At 39.9% G+C, this 19780-nt stretch overlaps 1 protein-coding gene and 1 long non-coding RNA gene across 5 annotated transcripts in view; one reads left to right on the forward strand and one right to left on the reverse strand.

Moving 5' to 3' along the window:
- trim66 (tripartite motif containing 66) overlaps positions 1–19780 on the reverse strand; it is a 90445-nt gene that overhangs the window by 55710 nt on the left and 14955 nt on the right. Inside the window, exons 1-4 of one of the 4 annotated variants that reach the window (XM_008104387.3) lie at positions 18292–18795; positions 12425–12520; positions 8137–8284; positions 2211–2343 (exon numbers count right to left, since the gene is read on the reverse strand). In XM_008104387.3, coding sequence (XP_008102594.1) covers positions 2211–2343; positions 8137–8284; positions 12425–12433 — 290 coding nt within the window. In that variant the 5' untranslated portion in view covers positions 12434–12520; positions 18292–18795. Of the gene's footprint in view, positions 1–2210; positions 2344–8136; positions 8285–12424; positions 12521–18291; positions 18796–19780 lie in introns of those variants that run through there. The other 3 variants (XM_008104386.3, XM_008104388.3, XM_062967692.1) reach the window with 3 other exon arrangements.
- Positions 130–11502, forward strand: LOC134295386 (uncharacterized). Its single transcript, XR_010001939.1, has 3 exons — positions 130–388; positions 1670–1766; positions 10639–11502. It is a non-coding gene; the product is annotated as an uncharacterized LOC134295386 (long non-coding RNA).

The following is a 19780-nucleotide window of genomic DNA, read 5'->3' on the forward strand; positions in this document are numbered from 1 at the left end:
TACTTTCTTGCTGCAATGTTTGCAATCATAGGACAGGCCGCCTGTCAATCATCATTAAGTTTGGTTCCGCCCCTTGTTCAGGGCTCTGGCAGGGAAGGAGCCATTTTTAAGTCAGTCTCACTTAGGAAGCTTAGCTATAGGACGTAGACCAGCTCATCCTGTAGAAAAGCTTCATATCTCAATAATATCCGGGGATACAGAACATCCAAGAAATCAGAAACAGAAATTCCAGGGGAAAAGGTCCCAAAAGCTCTGGCTGAGAGCTTGCAGCCCCTCAGCCTCACAGCTCCTGAGGGAAACAGCCCTGAAGTTTTCATAGAAACCTCGGAGAGAGAACAGCACCACAGATCCACGGAACTCCAGCTGAAACATCTGCAAGCCTTAGCTGGTAGGTCCACTCGATACCCATACGCATTTGGAATCGGTAGTGGGTCCCACATCAGCTAAGCCCATAAGATAGACAGCCTGGGAGAGGTTATAAGAGGGTTTTCACAGTTATCCAAAACCAATTCCCTGTCCCCTGGGGACAAGACTGAAAGGGCCAACAGTTTATTAAGGAAACTTTGATGTATTATTTGACTCCTTGAAGATTTATTATTTGTTCATCAATAAAGACTTTGTTATCACATTAAAGACCCAAAGGACTATCCTTCAGGAAAATTCCTCAACAACCTTTCTTTAGGCACCCTGGCTTCCTGCTGGGCACAAAGTGTGTCCTATACAAAAGACAATCAGTTACAGGCCCAGAAAATGACAGAACATTGAGAGACTGCAAGTTTCAAGGGGAAACACCTGCACATTACTCAGCTAATTTGGGAGGATTCTGACTGCATGAATGAGTAAGGTGAAGGAGTAAAGTGTTTTATGTGTATGGGTGTACATGGGATGTAAATATATACAGTATGCCTCAAAAATGCATTTTTAACATCTTGTATATATACTGTTAACATCATGTGATTCTGGAATTTTATTCATTTATTAATTTTGCAGGGGGGGGGGGTTCCAAAAATTACACACTGCCTTAGCAGTATTAATGATTCCAATAGTAGAAAAGTATCACAAAATGACAAGGGAAATTTTAAGTGATTTTTAAAAACTGTGCTTCAGCAATGTGAGCTATGCATTAATGTGCAGGAACAACAGTTTGAACACTGTATATAAAATTGTAATTTAAGATGGAATTTGTAACTCTGATTAAATCATGAGTATAACATTGATTCTTCAGTGTAAATATACTTATATCTAATGTATTTACTTAACCTTCAAATAATCTCTATAGCTACTCTTTGCTGGAAAAGAGTGTATACATTTGGGATGGAAATACTTCAAAAATGTATGCATATATGCCTGAGAATGTCTTAGAATTTTCAAGTCTAGAGTTGACATGAAGGCCAATAACAAGAACAATCATATATTGATTGGAATGTGTGTGAAAGTGAATAAATTGTTCAAAACAGATGTGGAGATACTGTATCAGTGATAAAACGAAAGAGGAAAGGATGTGGGAGAGAAAGGAAAGAAAATTTGATCTATTGGAATCCTGTGGCGGTTCCACACAGGCACTACAGTGCACATTAAGCTAGAAACAGCACATTTTTAAAAATCACCAAAAAGGCTGGGATAAGCCAAAAAATGCACTGTAGCTAATCAGACTATATATTCCATACAGGGCCTGAAACGAGGATGGGAAAATGCAGAATACTTGTCAGGACAGCCCTACCACTGACGCACTTTTGAAAAATATTGAACCACAATTGGACCAGAAGGTAACAATCACCCCACTAGAAGAGAAACCACATCATTCCCATGGGAATGTTTGCTTTCCGCCCCTTTGTTCTCATTTCCTGTCCTCTTCCATGATCCAGTACTGATCCTGAAAAGAACATTAATATGCACATTAGCACATCTCAGTGGACTGATTAAGAAAAAACATTATAGGGTTCATAACTGATCTGCAGTCAGTGGATGCTATGGCCACCACTCAAGCTTTGATCTAGTTCCTGGGATGAATGTGTAGGTGCTCTCCAGAGGAACCCATTCAATCCAATCCCTAAATCAGATTTAGTGCCTGTGAAGAACCACTTCTAGTCCAACATTCAAACTACTATACCACATTTCTATCTTCAGCTGAACTATTAAAGTTGTGGGAGTGCTTCTGGCCACTCTATGTACAGCTTAGTTAAAGACGTATATCAGTTAATATTTTGTACCTGTGTTCTTTGTGCTCTATCAGAAGGCAGCAGCGGCAAGTAAGGACATCACAGGTCTCACAAAACAGTTTGAGTGCCTCTTGACTGTGCATTGGGCAAAACAAAGGAAATTCACTTGTTTCCCCATCAGCTCCTGGAAGCATGATTGATTCAGAATTACTCCAGAGGAATATATACTTTCTGTAGCATTTGTTTCATATATTCTGCATGTCTCTATATGCTATATGATAAACTTGTTCAATTTCTTTGTTTTTAACAGCTCACACAAAAGATTATAGCTGACACAGACATTTGAATGTCTCTGTGTTGGTAGTGGACTAAGACTGACACCTGAGTCGGAACGTATCCGAACGACTTTATCTGCAAAATGACGTGTGGACTTGCCATATCGAGTTGTCAAGTGGTCAGGAGTCTTCTCCTCCTCATAAGGATGGAGGAGCTTCCTGACCACCCGAAACAACTCCGCTGGTCTATTTGTTGCAAACTTAATGCGAGCAGTCAGGAAAGTCTTTCTGGCTGTCCTCACTGTCGCAGAGTAGGCCTTAAGTGAGGCTCTAGCCCATGCTCGGTCAGAATTGCTTTGAGTCTTCCGCCAGCGATTCTCAGGCCTTTGTCTTGTCCTCTTCAACACCGGCATCTCCCCAATGAACCAGGGAGCTGAGTTGGCTCTCTGCGACAAGAAGGAACGCTCAGGGGTGATCATGTCTACTGTCCTGGCCACCTCCAAGTTATAAAAGTCAACCAGGGTCATCAGCCAGCATGACAGGAAAATCCTCAAGACACATCAGGAATCAATTTACAATACAATTAAAATATGCTGTCTCCTCACAGCAGATGTGCTGAATACAGTCATCCCATAGGGTCATCTGTTTGACTGCTAGGGGAATGCTAAAATAGATAGGCAATAGATAGGGTTGCTCTTTTTTTGTTGCTGTTGTTGTTATGCTACAGTCTTGGGTGAAATCTTCCCCAAAGGATGTACTGGGTGGAGAAAATGGAAAAGGAGAAAAAGGAGAAGGAGAAGAGAGGCTTCAGGAGAAAATATCTGGTAAAAATATTGACACATGGTGGTGGCATATGAAAAGCCCTCTGTTTTTTAATAAGGAGTTTTTCTGTCCCCTAGCATCCATGGGTTTCATTCACATTCCCCTACTTACACAACCCCTACACTTACACATTATTCACATTTGAGTTCCTTACTGCTTTAGTAAACTAGAATAGTGTGCAACTTGAGTATTTTTATGCAAAATAAACACATTTCAATATATGGTTAATTTGCATAATCTATTCAAAGCACATCCTCTTAAGTTTTCTTGGCACAAAATACACACATTTTTCAGCAAAACATTATAACCTGTGCTAAGCACAACCTCAACTCAAGTGCTATACAAATCATTTCTCAGAGCACTGTATGAAAAGTATCAGTTTCTACTCTTTATGCTTATTTATCCATCGGCAGACTACAATACACAGACTGAAATATAAACTTTTCCCAGATCAGTAAGTATGTTCAATTTTCTTCACATATATCCCTGCTACCTAAACCCCATCTAATAAATATTGATTTCTACATGCATCACATGCTTTAGTCTCTGTTAGTTTGTTCTGATTCGGTCACATACCACTAGCTTCAAAGGCAGCAAAATTACAGGGCACTAATGGAAAATGGGTACAAGGAAAGCTTCTTTTGTTATTGCTGCTGATATGCCTGCTTGGCAAGACAACACAGCTCTTAACCGTGGGAAGACATTAACACTTTTTGAACAAGTTTAAAACATATGAATACAATAAACTTTTGGTCCATTTCACTTTTTCAGGTACAAAACCATATTTCTGTAATTTCTCATAATAAAAGAGAAGGCATGTCTATCTTTCTCCATCATAATTTAATGACTGTAAAACATTCATACTGTACTTAAATTTGACATGGCTAGCAAAGAGACCTTGAGGGGTGCATCTCAAGATTATTTTAAAAGGCGTGACTATAACCTGCTCTCCACATTCATTGGGGTTGGGCGGGGGCACAAGATCACCATAAAAGTGTGGAGTGGAGGGGACAAGAATAAAGAAATTGGCTTTTTTTGTACAAGTCTTCCAGCACAACTCTATGGTGAACTTCTGCTGGAAGCTGACCACAAAATCACATTGGAGAACTTTGAGATTCCTAGAGAAGTGTACTCTCTAGAAATTTCAAGATACTTCAGCATGGCTGGAGGAAAGTGACAGTACAGTCGCACTGGAGGACAGAAAGATTCCTAGAGATAACAGTTTTTGATAAAATCCATGAATAACTACAAAACTGTAAAAATAAACCACAGTTTGGAGGGAGGACTGTACTGTAATCAAAATCTGTAGTTTGTGTTACTGCACTGAACCACTAGGTGGCAAAGGACTCATCAGGAGCAAAGGATTTGGGTTGAAATGCTAGCAGTTGTTTTCAAGCAGGGCTGAGAGATCAAATTTCTTAAGCCTTCAAGTTGTTACTACTGGAACGACACAATATTTACAATAAGACACTTTGGTAATTTTAGGTTCCTCAAGTGGAATGCCAAATGTTATGGAAACTTCATTCTCAGGATGGCTATACCTCCGAAATATCAACATCTCTTATCTACTGGAGCCTCTGGTGGCCTAGGGGATAAAAGCCTCGTGACTTGAAGGTTGGGTTGCTGACCTGAAAGCTGCCAGGTTCGAATCCCACCCGGGGAGAGCGCGGATGAGCTCCCTCTATCAGCTCCAGCTCCATGCGGGGACATGAGAGAAGCCTCCCACAAGGATGGTAAAAACATCAAAACATCCGGGCATCCCCTAGGCAGCGTCCTTGCAGACAGCCAATTCTCTCACTCCAGAAGCAACTCCGGTTGCTCCTGACACGAAAAAAAAATCTACTGACTGTGCACTCTGGCAGCATTTAGTGCAAATAATGGTTAACAATCTAACTTTAAAGGTTATGTTAAAAGTTTCCAGTACGTATATGTAGAACATTGAAAAATAATTAAGAGTGGGCTCCAAGTATTCAGGCCAACCTTTCCATGATCCACCACATAATCTGAATAATGAAAAAACTATCTGAATAACATATCAATGTAGCTGCCTGAATTTGCCATTCTTAACTGGTAAAGTTTTTTCTTGGTCTAACCAGTCACCCTACAGGTCAATATATCTAAGAGAAAAACTCCTTTCTAATATCATATAACACTCATCAAGTCAAAATAAAATGCAGGGTGAAACAGCATGAACTTTACTGCTATTGAGGCAGTAAAGATAGTCTCAGGAATCACTCTTCAGCCTTGACCCCTTGAAGTGCTGATATGTGAAGTATGTATCACATGGCTTACAAGATCTATAGTATGTCTCCTACCAGTCTGCCTTGTTCCTTGTGCAAAATTCCTAGAAAGCAAAGGAAGCTGTATTGGCCCTAATGGGAAAAAGTCTAAAACTCACAGGGCCAGTAAAAATGTCACAAAATATTGAATAAAATTGTTGGTTTCCTAGATCTAGACTGGGTTTTAAATACACCAAATTAAAGATAAGGAAAAGCTCCCTTGAGGTCAGATCCCACAATGTGTACCAATAATCATAGTGTTAAGATGAAACTCAATAAGGAGATAGACTTTATACCATCACTATTCAGGACACAGGAAATGTATGATAACTAATACCAATTTATATATATACTAGCTGTGCCCGGCCACGCGTTGCTGTGGCGAAGTCTGGTGGTATGGGAAATAAAGTATTGAGGAATTGGTGGTAGTTAAGGTCAAGGGTAAAGGTTTTCCCCAGACATTAAGTCCAGTCATGTCTGACTCTGGGGGTTGGTGCTCATCTCCATTTCTAAGCCGAAGAGCCGGCGTTGTCCGTAGACTCCTCCAAGGTCATGTGGGATGACTACATGGAGCGGCGTTACCTTCCCGCCGGAGCAGTACCTATTGATGCACTCACATTTGCATGTTTTCGAACTTCTGGGTTGGCAGAAGCTGGGGCTAACAGTGGGGGCTCTCTCTGCTCCCCCAATTCAAACCTCTGGCCTTTCGGTCCAGAAGTTCAGCAGCTCAGCGCTTTAACACGCTGCGCCATCAGGGGATATTATTTCCTAAAGGTTGTGAATATACAATATTTCTGAATGGTTTTTTTTGTTTGTTGGAGGCAAGTATGAATGCTGCAATTAGGAAAAATGATTAGGATGTAATGGCCTTGCAGCTTTAAAGCCTGGCTGTTTCCTCCCTGAGTGAATTTTTTGTTGGGAGGTGTTAGCTGGCCCTGATTGTTTCCTGTCTGGAATTCCCTTGTTTTCAGAGTGGTGTTGTTTGCGATATTTTATGTGCTTCTACTGTCTGTGGCCCTGAGAAAACAGAGGATTTTCCAGACTTTGATGATGGGAATACTTTGTTGGGAGGTGTTAGCTGGCCCTGATTGTTTCCTGTGTGGAATTCCCCTGTTTATTTACTGTCCTGGTTTTAGAGATTATATTGTTCTGCATTATTCTATCCCAGTAATTATTTCATATTAAAGTAGAATCTCACTTATCCAACATTCACTTATACAATGTTCTGGATTATCCAACGCAGTCTGCCTTTTCATAATCAATGTTTTTGTAGTCAGTGTTTTAAATTCATTGTGATATTTTAGTGGTAAATTTGTAAATACAGTACAGTAGAGTCTCACTTATCCAACATAAACGGGCTGGCAGAATATTGGATAAGCGAATATGTTGGATAATGAGGAATTAAGGATAACCCTATTAAACATCAAATTAAGTTATGATTTTACAAATTAAGCACCAAAACATCATGTTAGACAACAAATTTGTCAGAAAAAGTAGTTCAGTACACAGTAATGCTATATAGTAATTACTGTATTTATGAATTTAGCACCAAAATATCACGATATATTGAAAGCATTGACTCTAAAAATGTGTTGGATAATCCAGAACGTTGGATAAGTGAGTGTTGGATAAATGAGGCTCTACTGTAAATACTACATAGCATTACTGCGCATGGAACTACTTTTTCTGTCAAATCTGTTGTATAATATGATGTTTTGGTGCTTAATTTGTATAACGATTACCTAATTTGATGTTTAATTGGCTTTTCCTGAATCCCTTCTTATTATCCAACATATTCACTTATCCTGCCGGCCTGTTTACGTTGGATAAGTGAGACTCTACTGTATATTTCTAATCTTATATTATCTGCTCAGAACTGGATTATATGAGGCTCCTTCTTCACAGCTGTATAAAATGCACACTGAAGTGGATTATATGGTAGTGTGGAGTCAAGATAATCCAGTGCAAAGCAGATAATATAAGATTATAAATGGGTTATATAGCTGTGTTGAAGGGCCTTGAGTCTACACTGCCATATAATCCAGTGCAAATTAGATAATCTGTGGAAGAAGTCTAAGTGAGGCCTAAATCTGCCTGTCCCCTAACTGAAACCTGGCTGTCCCTTGGCTGGTTGCTAGGCAACCAAGTGGGCAGAGATTAGCCCTCTAAACTGGCAGCAATTGGATAAAAAAAGTTATTGCTCTCCCTCTAATTAGGACTTTATTTTTCTTTTCTTTTTGTTGTATCAACCTTGAGGCGTGGATGATGGGTTGTGTTGTCAAATTTTGAGGTTGGGGGGCCTGTACTTTTGTTGTTTTGTGAATCGCCGTGATGCCATCACTCTTTTATATATATAGATATATATAATCTATCAGTTACCTGGATCTGCCTCCAACTTCAAGCAATAATATTTATTAGGTGTTCCTTGTTAGATAGAGAATAGAAACAGCAGTTTTTATAAAGACAAAACTGATGATTCAGCTTGTCCCTGTCTGATTATTTCTTCTCTACATGTTTTCGCCTGTGGTTTCACTGATCTTGCCCAACTGCATCTCTGAAGCAAGTATCTGTTTTAACAACCTGATTGAATCACATTTGTACCTGAACACCCTTTCAGTGGAATCGGCGAGAAATGCTCTTCTGGTTCTTTGTTGTGCCTGTGTTCCTCTGTACACAAACTGCACAGCCATTTGTTACAGCTAGTACATAAACTGTGGGCAGGCCTCTTCTCCTTGCATCCAGAGCAATTCTGCAACAAAAAAACAGCAAGAAAAAGATATTCACATTGAATAACATTTGGGGTGAGTGAGCCAGTGTGGTATAGTAGCTTGAGTGTTAGGCTAGGATTCTGGGAGACAATGGTTCATATCCCCACAAGGCCATGGAAACCCACTGGGTGGCCCTGGAGAAGTAGCACTCCCCTCTAAGAGGAAGATAGTAGCAAATACCCTCTGAACAATATTGCCAAGAAAGCCCATAAGGCTCACCATAAGTCAGAACAACTTGAAGGCAAACATTAACATTTGAGGCACTTCCCATTGATGAACTGAGAAACCTCAATGTAATGCAAACGTAGAAAGTAATCTTTTTAGAATTTCATTTACGGTTTTGCAAGTCAAAAGCTCTTTGAGACACAGAATTAATAAACATTAAGATTTCTCTGAAACCTTTTGTTGAAAAATGAATAATCAGCAGTGGCAGCTTCTCTCACATGGAACAAGGTGTATTCAATGCATTACAATGAATAGAAATGATCATTCAAACATATACAGGATATAAGCAGCTAAACAGAGATTCTCAGATGGGGGTCAGAGCATGGCAGCAGAGCCACTACACTGGCTGTGTTGTGCGAGGTTCTGGGAATTGTCCAAAAAGCAATTTGTCCATTATTAGTGGTTTTCTAGCATGGGGAGAATATTGCCTGGTCAATTGAATATGACTAAAAAGGAGGAGAGTAGACTTCAAAAACATCTGAGAGTATAGATCAATGACAAGAAAGGAATATATGTATTGCTTTAGAAACGGGATAATTAATTTTCCTATGGGAGAACTTGTTGAAAACACATTGCATGTTCAGCCCAAAGGAGTAATTTTTCCAATCAATCTAATCATTCAGGCCAGTATGTAAAATGAGTCTGTTAATGGACACAATTGTTACAGAGTATGGAACAAGAAAGAATAGTGTGTACTCAAAGATACTTCTTTTGCATTACAGGGTAATAGGATCTTCATGTAGGGTCTCATGACCAGAGGACCTCTGAACGGTCACAGCAAGAATTGGATAAGCATGCATATTATAATTGTAATATTTCAAAAAGATTTAGAGACTGGGAGTAAGAAATTGGGCGATTCACTAATTTCTTTATGTTGTACTTTGTCTTTGCATTATGTCTCAGCAGGGCTAGCCTTCATTAAGGTTGTTGCTAAACCATTCTCCTGCACTGCAATTTAGCAGTGTGCCTCCACTATAAAATTAATGCAGTTTGACACCATTTTAACTGCCAAGGCTCAATGCTTTGGAATCCTGAAAATTGTAATATGGTGAGGCACCAGTGCTCTTTGCAGAGACGGTAAAGATCATGTAAAACTACAGCTTCCAGGATTCCATACATTGGGCCATGGTGGTTAAAGTGATATCAAATTGCATTAATTCTACAGTGGATATGCACCCTAGGAGTGGCAGGGTTAGCCATTTTAGTCAGCTACAATGCCAAACTAGGATAGAAGGAAGCAGGGAACAGCAAATGAAACAACGGGAGTGGAGGAAGGAAATTCATGAGGCTGGAGTTCTGTTCTTGACCCTAGTCCTGGCTGTACTGTAGAAATGTTCAGACAAACAGGCTGAAGTCCTGAAAAAATAAGCAGAAATAATCAGAATGGCAACACTCTCTGCCTGGTACGGTATGTGATCAGAGAGATTCTGTGTGTGTGAAGTTTCTAATATGGAGGTGTCCTCTGTAGTCAACAAGGCCTCCTGTCCCAGTCAAGGAAGCCACAGATGTTGGCATAAAGAATGACCAGAAGGAATATCATTATTGCAGCAATAGGACAAAACCCTTGGGTTCTCACTTGCCTGTCTACACTATCGAACTCAAAAGCGGAAGGAGACTTCTAGATCTGTACAATCAATAAACTGTACACTTATAGGTTTTGTAGGGATACCATACAAATAAATTTGGCACCATAGTGTATCTCCCCTTTTCCTATGTACACCAATCTGACAAACCAGCCCACCATCTCAGTCTAAAACTCCTGCCCTATTTTTGCAGAGAAGAGATTAATAGACAGCAAACACAGCTGCAAGTCAGACTAGAAAAAGATTCCTATCAAATGTCATACTAAGCCACCTATTGCGCCTTTTGTTAAAAAAGTGATCAAGCTGTCTAGCAGGATGTCTCTGTTTTTTGTTCCCAGGCAACCCTGGTAGGGCAAGGAACCCCCTAGAGGGCCATTTGTGGAAAGAACTGCAGACTGTTCCTGGAAATGTTATTTTTAAGTAGACAGACTGTAGCTAGTATTTTTTGTCTTCAAAGGCCCTTAGAAACATGAATCTGTCTTGATGCCTTTTCTGGAACTAATGTCCCAGTTTTATACTTCCTCCAGATTTCCGTGCAACATCTTTGGAAAGCAGTGAAAAGTGGCAGAGAACTTCAATCTGACCACTTCAGCGTAACCAACGGTGAAAGGCAAAGGTCAAAAGACATTAAAGATGTTAAAGTAACAAAAGCCCTGTACAACAATTACTGATGCATTTTGAATCAATGTGCAGAAAGGAGCATGCTTAGCACAGTTCCACTCCATTGGTGCTTTCCAGTCATAGAAAACAAGCATAAAGATTAAAGTTCTTGTTTGTATGGAAAATGGACATACGACCTAGAATCTTGATTTTCCAGCATTCTTGCTCATGTGGAGACTTTCCACGTGGACAAGGGCTTCTGTACTTCAAATTAGCCTATTTCCACATCAGAAAAGCAACGACGCAGGCATTTCAAACCTCGTGTGCTTTTTTCCCAATTAGTAAGACAGCCTTCCTGATTTTGAAAAGCCTTTCAACCACAGATCTAAAGGAACTCTAAGTATCATAAGCCTTTCCTTTTGGCTGTTCAGGTGTTAAGAAGAGTGAGAAACCCAAAGAAAGCAATATCTTTCAAGAACTGTCTGTCTTGGAGGGTGGCGGACTCTTCCTCTTTGAAGGATTTTAAGTAGAGATTGCACAATCTTTGGAGAGTGCATTAACAGGGGATTTGTGTATAGTGGGGACTGGAGTCAACGGCCCTTGTGGACTTTCCAACTTTCCAACATTATTCTAAATGAGAAGCCTTTAAATTATGTGTTAACATGCAGGATCTCAAATGTAATTTCATTCTATTCTCTCTTTTAAAGCAGACTATAGTCCAGAGTTTTCCAAGCTTTGTGTCATGATACATTGTGTCGGTTGCAATGTGTAGTGTTGCCATGTGAATGTAATACAAAACCCATCAGTCTATGTGAATAAGCAATAAATCATTTTTTTCAAATTTAAATGGAAGATATTCATGAGATATGTTGTGTTCTCAGTAGAGTCTTGGTTATCCGACTTCCGGTCATCCGATACTCTGTATTATCTGATGGGTCTTAGCGAGGAGGAGGGAGAGGGAAAAAGAGAGTGGATGAGTGAGTGAATGAGAGGGAGGGCGGGCAGGCTGCAACAGAAATAGGAGCCTGGAAATGGCGGCTAGGATCCTGCTTCTGCCACCTTTGCCGCCATCCCTCGCTCGCTCATCACCAGGCCAGGTCATAGCAGCAAAGGCAGTGGTGGCAGCGGTGGCAGAACCAGGACCTGGCCCAGCAAGCGAACAAGTGAGGGCTGGTGAGCGAGGGGAGGCCTATCCCTCCCTATTATCCAACAGTTTTGCTTATCCGACATTCTGCCTGCCCGTTTATGTTGGATAACCAAGACTCTATATCGTTATTACAATTTATGTATGCATCTGTATCTCTTATAAGTGGTTGGTTTAACCTCTGATTTGCTAGTAAAACTGAATTACTGTGTTATGAAATCATGCATGTTTAAAAAGTGTCACCAACATGAAATGTTCTGAAAGCTCTGCTATAGTTCATGAAAGTTTATGTTATAATAAATCACTTCTTCTTTTAAAACTTTTTGTTGATTTTGCTGCAACAGACATCTCCGGTGAAAATGGCTATAATGTAGTTTATTATAGAGAGTGAGAGTGCTTTGGTACAGATTCTGCAAGTACAGAACATAAATATCAGAATTATTCATAGGTTCTTAGATTCGTAGCCCAATACCAATCTGATTCACAAAAACAGAATGATACCTGATCCTTGAAAGTCCCAAATTACACAATGTTGGCCAATTGTATGGTTCAAACCCCTTTTCACTTACCCTTGCCATAGCTGGATTTATTGAGGCAAAAGTCTTCAAGAAAGAAATGGTCAGCTACATTCCTTGGTGTATACAAAATAGTGCAAGTGAAGATACCTAAAGAAAGTAGCAGAAAATAAAAGCACATCAGAAAATAAAACTAATCATAAATTAATTTATCATGTGTATCAGTTTGCACATGATACATTTTTTAAAAAACATCCATCTAATAAATACCAAATGTGTACACAGAATGACAAATACACTTGCCTGCATGCACTTGGTGAAAGCATAAATGCATGTGCTCATGTGTATACACAAAATGTCAGAAATATCAGAAATAAGTTCATGTTTTGCACACAAATAATCCCAAAATCTATCCCCAGCATCTCCAATAGACTTGTGCACTAATTCGTTTTGGCTGTTTGCCTTTAACTTCTTCGGCTTGTACGAACGGCCATAACAGCAAGGGCACAGCCACCATGGTTTTTTTGGCTGAAATGGCCCACATGGCTGCCGCTTGCAGCTACCATCTCTTCTATTCGGAAGCACGCGACACACTGAGAGGCTGCTGTGTGCTCGCATGGGGCTTCCCTGTGAGCCCTGCCTGTTGGGCTAATCAGAGTAGAAGAATGCTGTGATGCATCTTACGCAAGCTGTGTCCATTGCTCAGTTGTGTCCTGGCTCTGAGAGGTGCTGCTTCAGTCCATCTGATTGCCTTGCCATGCCTTGCCTTGGCAAGGAAAATGGCTATTCAACAGCCTGCCCATTTTCAGGAGGCCCGCAAAAACAGATTTGTGGGCCTCCCGAAATCCAAATAGCAGAAATGGCTCAATGTTCAGCCGAAATGCACAAGCCTAATCTCCAAGTAGGAAAAGACCCTATGTGAAATGTATAGGAGTTACTACAAGTCAGTGTAAATGCTTCAGAGCTAATTCAGAACCTCAAAAGGTGATTGTTTTTGGAGTACAGCTCCTAAATCCCTCAGCGAGCAGACATCCCATAACTACAATTTTAAGCATTACAAAATAGATTGAAAGGAATTATTCATTTCTTACACACAGGAATAGGTGACATGTGGCCCCATGTATTCCTTACTAAATATTATGACCACCAAATCTGGCCAGTCGCACTCAGTTCAAATCCCTCGGTGTTACCATACAAAGCTGTTTTCAATAGGGGCAGCAACAAACACTGAGTCTGTTAGCCAGCTAGAAACAGCTAGAGCTGATCGTATTCTTGCTTCTTTTTGGTGCTGACAAACCTAATGTATGCTGTTACACACAAACATAAATACAGAATAGTATTCTCAGGAGATGTGGGGATTATTTGTTCGTGATGAGTTGCCTGTATGAGCAGTAAAATGGACAAAAATTATTGGGTTTTCTTCTTTTTACTTCTGTATGCGTTTAAAGGTTGTTAATGTTTGTAACCTACTATGAAGCTTTCAATATAGGAAGTCTTCCCGCCGGAGCAGTACCTATTGATCTACTCACATTTACATGTTTTCGAACTGCTGGGTTGGCAGAAGCTGGAGCTAACAGCGGGCGCTCATTCCGCTCCCGGGATTTGAACCTGGGACCTTTCGGTCTGCAAGTTCAGCAGCTCAGCGCTCTAACACACTGAGTCACTGGAGGCTCCTGGTTGAAATTAGGTAAGCATTTAAAAGCATGCACTTAGGAAGATGGCATATGGGATGAAGGTAGTGTATTTACTATGAATGTATTTGTAGAGATAATCTTGAACCTAACAGGTGTGCAGGAAAAAATGAGGAAATATATGTGAAGGAAACACAGTTGTTTTTGCACTTTAGGGCCCCTTCTACACAGGCCCAAAACCAATGATGGGTTTCAGATTAAACTGAAGCATCCAAACAACTCCTCATGTTAAACCAGATTAATCCAGCATAAACCCAGATTTCCTGATTTACTCTGGATTTTAAAAAAAACACCAGAAAAGATCCAAACCTGACTGGAAGGTCAGATGAGCCTGTGGGGATTTTTCAGGAAGTTTAGAAGAGGAACAAGGGGCTGGGCTGTCTAGATGCCCTCCTAAGTAGACTTCTGGTAGCCACCCCTGCCTAGGGAAAACCTGTGCTTTAGGGATGCTGTGTGGCCTAAACTGCAAAAGGAATCGGGATTTTAAATACCAGTTCCTTTCACGACTTGGGCTTGTCTGAAATAGCCCTTGGAGAAAGACGAGCTTCAGTGTTGGGTTTCAGATGAATTCCATCACTGCAACTCTTTTTGGCTGCCAATCAAGTAACCTATTAACATGTTCCATGTTGTCTTGATCACTACAAACAGTGGTCTAGAGAGCATAAATTGGAGTCCACAGAGTGCTGAGAGGTTCAGGAATAAGCTTCAGGGAGGGTGGGAAGGGTCTATATGAAATGAGTACATTTTTTCTCTTTGGTTTCCTGCCTATCTGTTTAAAAATGCTGTGTTGAATTCTCTCTTGTCAGGTTATATTATTAATGTATTATTAATCCTCTCTTACACTGGCTTTCAGTATTTGGGACCCTTCTCATCATATCAGGTGCTCTAGCCTACAATGAGCATTGTCACCATGTTATGGGAAGGGGGGTCCATAGTCTTTATTATCAAATGGGGCTGATGACCCAAAAAATTAAGAACCAGCAGTGTACTTGAAAAGCTGTTTTGTAGGTTATGAATCATATCAGTTAAAACAGAATAGTTTTAACTTAATTTAAAACAGCATAATTCCCCACTCTAATAACAGAACCATACTCTCCAAATTTCTACAAATGAAACCCATAATACATTTGGCCAAACAACATCCAAGTGTGGTCAAGATGGCAACAATTATTAATTGGGGGGGGGACCCAAGCTGAGAGAGGCTGGAGCAGTTTGCTTTTGCCCAAATCTACAAGGACAAGCAAGATTCCCCCTCCTCTTCTCCCCATCACTCAATTAGCTGATTGCAAACCACATTTGCATTTTGAGCTTAGTTTGTACCAGTAGAAAGCAGCTGAGGACAAAGAGGGAAATGGCAGAAGAGAGAAACCAGGACATTTTAAAATCAGGTTAAAAGTATGATAATAGAAGATTAATCTGGACTGTCCTGCTAAATCAGGACAGCTGGAAAATATGTAGAACCAGAGCAAAGACATCATTGCAAAAGGCAACACTATTCAATAAGAGATAAGGCCTGATTAAAACAATATTTTACAGTGTTTCTAATAATCTCTAAAGTTGGACATATGCATTTATTTCAGATAGGGAGTTTCAAAGTGTTGAGGATCTCACCAAGGAGGTCCAGCTGTACCACTTCACAAACCCTGCATACCCCCAACTGTATTTGTTTGGCAAAGACAGCCCCAATTAATTGTTTGCTGTTCCTCTTTTGGCTGTTTTTGTCTTTTCTTCCCACTTCAGTTGCTTCAAACTGCAAAAATAGTCTGCACTTTATTAATTCACTAAGATGGAGAAGAGAGGCAAGGATGGCCTTTCCCAGTAGGCTCAAGTCTATGCAAACTGTTGCAGCCTCCCCTAGCTTTTGTATTCTTTCTCATTGATGCCTTCTGCTGACTTGATCACGCTCTAACACTGCTTGACCGCACGTCCTGGTTTTCATCTGTGAAGTTTTGAAGGGTATGATCCAGTGAACAACAGAGCCTAGGCTAAAAACCAAGAAAACTGAAGCACTTGGCTTTGAGCCTATACTTCTTCACTACAGCTTGACAGGAATGGTGCAGTAGTATACGCTATACATGCATATCCCGAGGCTTGAGTAGTATCAGCTTTCATTTACTTGTTCTGACATTTCACCATAGCTCTGATGTTTAGGCAAGGCATGGATCTGATTGCGACCTCTATCAGAGCAGCCTCATGCATTATTTTCCTGTCAAGCATATAGGCAGGGAAAAGATGCAACCGACCCCTCTTAGGGTTCATATTGTATGCAAAGCACATAAATCTCTGATAGTTACTGGCACTAGGAGCCATATGTAAACCACTCGATGAACCTACACCAGTGCTTGAAAGTTTGCATTTTAGAAACATAGAGATCTGTAACATGTTACATGCTTCCCCCCTCCAAAAGGGGGCTCATTATTGCTATTACCTTCTAATGTAATTAGCTATTTTTAATTTGTTATCTTTTCCCCATTTGAAAAATACAAAATAATATTATTGAATCTATATTTCACCTATTTATTATCTATTCAAAGTCTCAAAATTTCTTAAAATCATTTAATCACCACCCTCTAAGTAACATGGTGAAAAATAATAATACATACTGTATGTGTTATCTGTTTTACATAAATTATTTTAAATGTGATTTCCAGTTGAGAAGGAAAATGTCATTTTGCCCTCATTACGCCAAAAAATAGGTAACATAATTACTTGTGACATGTTACTTCTGTACTCAATGCACGTGCTCAAACCCTGGATTCTTTTTACATTAAATGAGTATAGTAACACTGGCAATGTCTGATTTTTTAAAATTACGAATGCTGCTGGAGCAGGGAGCCACTGACCAAGACCAAATGCTTCCGGTACTGGGCAAAGAGCAATGCTGTCCTGGTTGTTCCTGCATTTAGTCAGGGCTAGACATGGTTGACTACCATATGCAAATTACATACAATAAGACATCCTCTTTTTAGGTGATGTATCTCCTGCATTTCTCTGTCAGTGTATAACATGCCTGCAGCCCCTATTGCTCATATACAAACTAACAGAATCCCAGCACAAGGAGCAAATGAAAATGGTAGCTTCTTTCAAATGGTGACCTTATAAGGAAAGTGACTGCCTTTTACATACACTTTGTTGTTGTTCTTTTAAAAAACTTATTATTATTGGTAGTTCAGCTGCCATGAGATAAGACTGAGGTGGTTGGATAATATGGCCATACCTATGATTAAGAGAGCAACAGTGGCCAAAATAAATTATATTGAAATACATTGCTTTGGCTTTTTCAATCAAATGTATCTAAGACTAGACGAAGGATGGATGTTTCCTGTGACACAGCCCAATCTCTTTGGTTGCCAGCCTGAATTCCAAATGATGCCCTTGGCATTGCCACTTGCCAAATCTGAGCTAGTGTGCACTTTGCTACATGGCATGCATTTGGAAGTCAATGCATGTTTGCATAGGTGAAAGAAACACTTGTCCCATTTCTCTTCAAAGTATTATGTATGAAAAAGCCCTCAGAAACATGTATTTAAGTGCACATGTATTTCAAAGATGCAAGTGTCTGAATTAGTCTGTATACCTGAATTAATCAATGCATTGGGATAACAAAACACACAAGTGACCTTCAGGCCTTCTTATAGTACAACAAAAATGCCAAAGGCAAAAAGCTGACTGTTAATATCACAAGTAGTAAATCATAAATCTATGCAATTACTGCATTAGACAAACTGTCCCTCCTCACAATACACACACATACGTGTTTTATTTGCTTTTGATTCACAACTGATATGTTTGCATCTTGCTGTTTTAATGTTTTTAATTCCACAGGATACAACTGACCTTCAGTTACCCTGGGTTGGTTAACCACGCTTGACTTGCAATACTTGATAACTGCAAAGGTACACATTGTATCGATAAACATACACAGACTTTCTCTCACACACACACATTACCCCATACCTTATCCTGTCATCTTCTAAACCTTAATTATATTGTTGGCATTGCCATCCCTGAATTTTCTTTAGAATAGCTACCTAAACTTAATCACTGTAAGATGCAGCATACGCCAGAAAAATAACCTCTCCCTGCCTGCTTACCGACAGTGAATCAAACTGACAGACAGCTGTTCTGACCGCAGACGGGAAGTGCTTATGCCGACCTCCTTGAAAACGGCTGTGAGAACACGTTACTTATTTAGGAAAATATATAGATAGACTTTTCATGTTTGCTTACCTGTTCTCTCTAGAAAGCAGCCACTTAAGAGAGGTGCACAAATAAGTGTCTCTCAGCTGAGGAAATTGGTTGTTACTAAGCAGAAGAGCGTGCAGAGTGTAATCCCTGGAAACAGCTTTTACTGTATAGCGTCAGGAGTGCTGAGGAGAGAAAATGACTAGACCTTCCGTTGAGCATCTAGGGCGCCTTTCCTTCTTTTCCTTTTTCTTTTGAAAAGCCCACTTGAAAAGCCAGCATCAGAACCAAGAGGTGCAGAAATCACTAAATGTGCTCTGTTTACTTGTGTTTACTCTTAGGCCTCCTGCATCATTACTCGGGGCTTTTTTAAAAAAATATTTTTATTTCTGATCATGGTAATAAAATAGCAATCCCACAGTGAGGCAGGAATTAGAGCACTTGCTCCCTTTACAGTGGGTTCTCTGTAGACAAAAAACATCTCAATGTGCTTTATCCAGGATGCTCACAAAGGAGACTAGAAATATGGATTAAAATCAAGCCACGGAGAGGAGATCACAGACATTAATTCTTACTCAGGTGGCCCCCACATTCCTCCTCCTCTCTCTCTTCTGCTGAATTTCAAACGTCAGTGGCATCTGAAACAAAACTTTCTAAAAGATGTATCATTCTTTTTAGAAGCCTTTACTCTACAGAAACCTCTTTTTAAAAAAACATCATGATTATACCTCTGTCAGTGGAGAAATAGGATTCAGCCCACCCTAGAGATTCACTGTTTGTACGTATGAAAAATGATGCAATCAGTGATTCTAAAAAGCAATCAAACAACCCAAACAACAATGTATGAAAACTATTGGACCAAATTCAGTTCTGGCACTAATGCACAATACAAATTAGGATTCTCCAAAAAGCATTGTATCAGCCTTGATAAATATTACTGCCCCACCATATGAACAAATGTTATTTGGACTTTCATGTAAAAGAGGCAGAGATACATGCTTATAAACAAGTTCAATTCCATAAAGGTTTAATGATCCTTGTTTTATTTTTAACTTGAATCCATAGGTTTAAATCTATGACATGATAGTGTGAATGTTGTAAACCTAATCATTGCAACACAAAAAATTCTGGCTGAATGAACACACCATGCTTAAAACTTTAGTATTTTTGCCACATCAAGAGACTAAAAGAAAAAGCAACACGGTGCATGTCAAACAGTGACACAGGCCACAGTTACAAGAGAATTACAAAAATAACAAGAATAAAAATGTTAAAACCGCTTTCAAGAGCAAAAATGTCAAAAGACAAACTGAATCTAAACTTCTTCCCACACCGCAAATGTATTGGAACTATGAAGGGAAACCAGAGGGAACAATGCAAAGTAGACCAGAGAAGGGTAAAGTGTGACCCGTAAGTTGAATGCAGCTCCCCTGGGACATTCTGATGGCCCCCACAACCCTACAAGGGCCAACAAGAAGTGTTCTGGAATTATCTCTAGGAATTACAGAAGACATGTCCAACCATGTTTGGAGAT

This window comes from Anolis carolinensis, chromosome 1 (genome assembly GCF_035594765.1).
Source record: "Anolis carolinensis isolate JA03-04 chromosome 1, rAnoCar3.1.pri, whole genome shotgun sequence".
In the NCBI taxonomy this organism is placed as follows: Eukaryota; Metazoa; Chordata; class Lepidosauria; order Squamata; family Dactyloidae; genus Anolis; species Anolis carolinensis.